We start from the raw sequence: 6,505 nt of genomic DNA, 5'->3' as shown, positions 1-6,505 counted from the left end.
TGACTCTAGATATAGTCCTCTAGCATATTCCTCATGTAGTAACATTTATGTAACAGTCTTTTAAAAATATTTTGACGCAAAACTCAACTATAAAGTCATGAATCCATTGGAGCATAGGTTCATAAGACTGTCAGAGGTTGCAGGCACTTTAAGAGATCATCTCATTCAACTCATCATTATAAAGATGAAAAGACAAAACTCAAAGGAAGTCAAACCACCTAAGTTCATACAACCAGTAAACTATAATGTCAGGATTTGTCTCTAAATCCTACAACTCCAGTCTACTGCTTGATATCATGCTATGGCCAATGCAGGAATGTATTTTACTTGACTATGCATACTTGTTACGAGGGTTGTTTTTTTTCTCTTTCTCTCTCTTTCTTCCCTTAATAGGGGAAAGAAAATAGATTTTTTTGTTCATTAAAAAAAAAAACTTAATAAAATTTAATTTCAAAAATGATGGAAATTAAAAAATCTTAAAACTATTATATCATGCTGCCTATACATTTCAATTCAATTAAATTACAATTAAATACAACAGACATAAATGTTGACTGTGTGCCAAACACTAGGCTGCCTAGTTTGGCTGGCTGTCCATTAAAATGTTGTCCTGTTTAATATCATTTCACCTAAAACTATTCTGATTCATTAGATCATCCCTATTTTACTGGAAAACATCACTATATACCACACCTCCTTATACCTCATCCTTGTTAACATTATTATAAATTTTCAGAGCACTTAACAGCTAATATTTCATTAAAGAGGAGGATGCTGATAGGGCAAGCCATGTATCATTCTCCCCATTATACAGATAAATTAACTCCAGTAGAGGACAATTAGGTAATTCTCCACTTTACCAGAGGAACTTTCCACTAAGCCACAGTCCTTGGCCATAAAGGGAATACTTAATACAAAAAGAGAAACAGAAGGGAATGTTTATTAAGCACCTACTATGTGCCAGGACTTGGGCTAAGTGTTTTTCAAATAATACATCGCTCGATCCTCACAACTACCCTGCAAGGTAGGTGCCATTATCATCCCCATTTTACAGTTGAGGAAACTGAAGCAGACAAATGTTAAGCAATTTCCCCAAGGTCACCCAGCTACTAAATGTCTGACAGGTCTTCCTGACTCCAAGCCCAGTTCTTTTATCCAATGACCCACTCACTGAACTGACTCCAATAATATAAAAACAAGGTAAAATGATTATATTCTATTTAATGAACATCTGTCATACATTTACAATCAATGCAGGTGCTCTCAGAGAAAAACCTACCTTATGAGTATAATTGAGGTTACTTTTCTGTAGTCGACGGGTGTAAAAACAACCCCAACCCTTCTCCTTTCCAGGGGCTGTAGATGCAGGTGCAGCTCTTCAGACTGGGCTGTCACACGAAGGTCTTCATGGCCCCTTGTACCCTGCCAGTGATTCACACACAGCTCATTACAGCAGAAATCACCCAGGGCAAGCCTGTGCTATTTACCTTTACCAAACCATACTCTACAGTGGAACACAGCAGTAACTAGGGATTAACTTACTAAAGAAAGGTAATTTCCAAATGAGACAACCTCTCTAACACCATCCTATTATGCTTTCTTGTCCAAAAGTCGACATCCCAGGATGGGGTATCCCTCAAATTTGTAATCAAATTTTACTCCCATCTGTAAAATGTAGCTCAATACTACAGGACCGGGAATTGGGTGCCTACAGAGGCCTTTGGAGGTTACCTGGTCTAGCCTCACTTGCAACCACCATGACAAATAGTTATCAAAACAAGGCTTTGCGTGCAGGTCACTTATTACTTCACAATGCAGCCCAATCTGATTATAAGGCTCCAGACAATTACCAAGTCCCTTGGGATATATAATAAATTAGAGGGTGGGAGAGTGGGGAGAACTAATCACATGACCAATCAGGCTTAGCAATGCTCTTTAAAAATTCAAAAAACAGAGGCAGCTACGTGGTGCAATGGATAGAGCTCTGGTCTTGGAGTCAGGAGGACCTGAGTTCAAATCCAGCTTCAGACACATAACACTCGCTAGCTGTGTGACCCTGGGCAAGTCACTTAACCCCAATTGCCTCACCAAAAAAAGGCAAAAAAAAAAAAAATTCAAAAAACAAAGTTCTGAAAAGGACACTTCTCATTAATAGGGTTCTTCTTTAACCTGAACTCGAAGTTCTGGAATTTCCATCCATTGGTTCTACAATTTTGAACAAGCCAGATATCTGGATGTAATTCTCTGTTGTTCAGTCATTTAGTTGTATCTGCTCTCTTTGTGACCCTGTAGGTCATAATGTTCACGGGGTTTTCTTGGCAAAGATAATGGAGTGGTTTGCCATTTCCTAATATCTGGTCCTAGGGTCAGAAGACCTGAGTTCAAACCAAACCTCAGACACTTATTAGCTATGTGATCCTGAGCAAGTCATTTAACCAGTCTGCCTCAGTTTCTTCAACTATAAATAATAATAGCCTCCTACATCCCCGTTTGGGAGGATCAAACAAGATAATATTTATGAAGTACCTAGAACACAGTAGGCATTATATAAATGCTTATTCCCTTCTTCCTACCCCAGGAAGTTGAAGGAAACCTTTATTTGAAAATGTTTTAATGTGTGCCAGCCATGAAGTCAGGAAGACTCCTTCCTTAGTTCAAATCCAGCATGAGACACTTACTAGTTATGTGACCCTGGGCAAGTCATATAACCCTGTTTGTCATCCATAAAATGAACTAGAGAAGGAAATGGCAAACCACTCTAGTATCTTTGCCAAGAAAACCCCAAATGGGGTCACAAAGAATCAGATACGACTGAACAACAAAACTATTTTAAAATGGAATGCACAGAATAACCCACAACACTCCACATGTGACTGATGTCCAGAGTACATCTGCAAACTACATCGAGTATTTATGATATCATAGAAAAGCTAAGTAATTGTGAAGATTACAAGGAAATCTAATTTAAATAACTTCCAAATGCATCTCAAGAAAAACAGTGACTTTTCACACTGCTTCTGAAACTTTTAATTCCAATCTTGTAGTGATTAGTTTGTTATTAAAAAAAAAAAGGACTAATATTTCATACGTGTGAGAAGCACTCTCCTCAGAGTTAGGTTTGTATATTCCCTATACATTTCTGACACCTAAAGTGTAGAAAATGGGGTAGAGGTAGGAAAATGTAAGTATTTCATATATACATTTTCAGAATTCCATCCTCTAGAGTAGATTTCATATAATGAAGATAAATCATTTGGTAGAATGAGTCCTTTATCTTCATCCAAAGAGCCAGAAAATCATTAGAATGAAAACTGGGAAACCAGGCTCCTAAGTTAATAAGCAAAAAGTAATTCCAGCATGCCACAATTAGTACTGTCCATAAACACATATCAAGTACTTCATATTTCTAAGAGTACTTTCTAACCCTCAGAATCATTCCCTTTTTAACAAATGGGAAAAGCTAGGCTTTTAAGTGAGATGGTCTGGTAAAGATACACAGTGGGTTAGCAACAGAGCCCCTTAATGGGATCAGAATCCCTGCATCTGGCCTGCTACAATCCTCATTCAGCAATAACACCTTCTGATATCACTTGCTCGCTCTCGGTGATGATCAAAAACTAAATTAACAAAGTAATTTACCAGCTAATACCAACCAAACACTATAATATACTCACTAGCTATCTAGGACACTGCAAAAGAAGTAATGAACAAAAATTGGAAGATGGGGATTAGTAACAGTATAATCACTTCATGAAATCCAAAGCAGGTCTGGCTACACTTTGAAATTCAACATATTAAAAATTTAAAGAGTTTCCTAATATATATGACATGATACTTTTAAGGACTTAGCAAATGACTACCAAATTCAGCATGCTATAACACTTTCAACATATCAGTGAGACCTACACACTCATGTTTTCTCTTGTTTCCTAGAATAATTCCATCTTTGCCTAAAGTAAGCATCTTACCAGATGGGGGCACATTTCAGTAAGCTGGAATTCACCAGTTGTGAAATTAATCGTTTGGATATCGATGTCAAACCTGAGGAGAAAGAAAATAAGAACAGTGGGAAAAAAATTAGTACTTTATTCAAATATGTCAAAAGATAAATGAATGGTGCATGCTTTTAAACAAATGTTACTTGGCTTTCATGTTCACCCTAGTGACATCTAATCACCCAATACTGACCATACAGAACTATCACTGGCAAATGACAGACCACAGATTTAGATTAGAGGGGACCCTTCGGGGTAACGGAGTCCACACAATTTAAATGTAAGGAACTGAGGCCTGGAGAAATGAACACATATGTCACATCAGTGCCAGAATTTGAACCCAGATCTTGACTCTAAATTTAGCAGCCTCCTCCTTTCCTTCTTTGGGTTCTCTCTGAGAAAAAGCACAAAAGATGAAGTGCTGGACTTGGCATCGGGAAGACCTAGGATAAAATCCTCCTTCTGACTTTTACTGTTGCTGTGGTTATAGGCAAGTCAATTAACTAACCTCTGTGAGCCTCAATTTCCTTGTCTGTAACCCAAAGTTGAACAAATGGGTCTCAATGGTTCCTTCTAGCTCAAAATCAGATCCTAAAGTTACAAAATAATTCATTGGGCAAAAAAAGGGAGAGTGAAAACACTGTATACATCATGGGCAAAAAAGACTAAGAGGATATCCGGAGTTGATTATCATTCTCATGAAGCTAAAGTGAGAAATAATGAATCTTTTGTTATTTTTGTTCAGTCATTTTCAGTCCTGTCCAACTTTCTGTGACCCCATTTGGGTTTTCTTGGCACAGATACTAGAGTAGTTTGCCATTTCCTTCTTCAGCTCATTTGACAGATGAGGAAAATGAGGTATACAGGGTTAAGTGACTTGCCCAAGGTCACACAGCTAGTAATTGGGAGGCTGGATTTGAACTCAGGAAGATGAGTCTGACTCCAAGTCTGGAGCTCTATTGCGCCAACTAGCTGAGATATATGTGTGTGTGTATATATACATACACACACCCATACACACTTATATATATACACATATATATACATATACATAACTTTATTTATATGTAAATTTTATTTCATTAAAGTAGTTCATATTTTCCTATTGCTCATGCTAAGTGGAATTCTTAAAATGTGTGCTGATATTCTCTCATTCAGAATTAATATTTATAAAATCATTACCACCAAGGGGCGGAAAGCATGACCAAATTCCAGTGAGAGTTGCATTGTAAGGGCACCACAGAGAGTGTTAAATAACAAACATCATTAGAGCCGGGGGATCAGTTACACTTTCAAAAAATAATCACCACCAAAGGGCTGGGAGCACGAAGGTCACTCAATCCCCGGGCACGGAAGTTAACTTGTACTTTCTACATGCAAATAAGGTACAGATTTAACTTCAGAAGGGATCATAGAGATTCCTTAATGACAGATAAGGAAAATTAAGCCCAAGGTAGTACAGCTGAGATCTGAACCTATACCCTTTAAGTTCAAGTTCAGTGCTCCTGTACCTCCCTGTTCTAAGTAGTTTTTTCTCAGCATTAATAATAGGAGTTCCTTTATGAAGCTGAACGATAATTATAATGATCAATCAAGCTTAGAGCCCAAGGAGAGATGTGAAGACCCACCTCCCTCCGAGACACTAGGCGTGGCCCACTGCTGAATGAGTTCTGCTACACTGTTTCATTCTTTGTTACAAGAATGATTGTTTGGGTAGGTGGGGGTCTGGGAGGGAAGGTGCAGGATATATTTGGGAACAAAGGTGATATAAAAACAATACAAACTTTGAAAAAAAAATTAAGTTTCTTCTTAAGATTAAGTACTTTACCATTTATGGAGCAGGTTCAATGCCCATTCAGGTTCAGGATATGAAGACAGAGGGAGCAGCTGCAGGGTAACTGGGAAAGATGAGGGATTCCTCAGCACAAAATATTTCACCTAGACAGTTGAAAATTTTAAATTAAAACACCTTTACGTGATGACACTGGAAAATTAGATTGGTCAATTTAGGAACAGTGTTCTAGTCCTAAGAGGGATCATTCCAATCCAATCCAATCCAACAAGCCTTTCAGTCAGACTTTGTGCTGGGGGAGGTTTGGAGGAGTGGGGGTAATACACAAAAACAAAAGAAAAATAATCCCTATCCTTAAGGCCCTCCCATTCCCCTGAGGAGTGAGGGATGTACCATTTAGTAGACAGGTGGCACACTGGATAGAGCACAGGGCCTAGAGTCAGGAAGACTCAATTCCTGAGTTCAAATCTGGCTTCAGACACTAGCTGTGTGACCCTGGACAAATCACTTCACTCTGCTTGCCTCAGTTTCCTCATCTGTAAAATGAGCTGGAGAAAGAAATGGCAAACCACTCCAGTATCTTTGCCAAAAAAAAACCTCAAATGGGGTCATGGAGAGTTGGATCCTGGACAAGTCATCTCACCCTGTTTGCCTTGGTTTCCTCATCTGTAAAATGAGCTGGAGAAGGACATAGCAAACCACTCCAGTATCTTTGCCA

The 6,505-nt window shown here is 38.3% G+C and overlaps 1 protein-coding gene across 3 annotated transcripts in view; it reads right to left on the bottom strand.

The window, feature by feature from the left end:
• TMEM131L (transmembrane 131 like) overlaps window positions 1-6,505 on the bottom strand; it is a 166,920-nt gene that overhangs the window by 52,242 nt on the left and 108,173 nt on the right. For all 3 annotated transcript variants that reach the window (XM_027866844.1, XM_027866846.1, XM_027866845.1), the window contains exons 18-20: window positions 5,824-5,933; window positions 3,969-4,041; window positions 1,280-1,422 (exon numbers count right to left, since the gene is read on the bottom strand). In XM_027866844.1, the coding sequence (XP_027722645.1) occupies window positions 1,280-1,422; window positions 3,969-4,041; window positions 5,824-5,933 (326 nt within the window). The remainder of the gene's footprint in view (window positions 1-1,279; window positions 1,423-3,968; window positions 4,042-5,823; window positions 5,934-6,505) is intronic.

Source organism: Vombatus ursinus, unplaced genomic scaffold (assembly GCF_900497805.2).
Source record: "Vombatus ursinus unplaced genomic scaffold, bare-nosed wombat genome assembly UNPS02014784.1, whole genome shotgun sequence".
NCBI lineage: Eukaryota > Metazoa > Chordata > Mammalia > Diprotodontia > Vombatidae > Vombatus > Vombatus ursinus.
The sequence above is the reverse complement of the archived record's forward strand: the minus strand, read 5'-3'. Positions and strand labels throughout refer to the sequence as shown.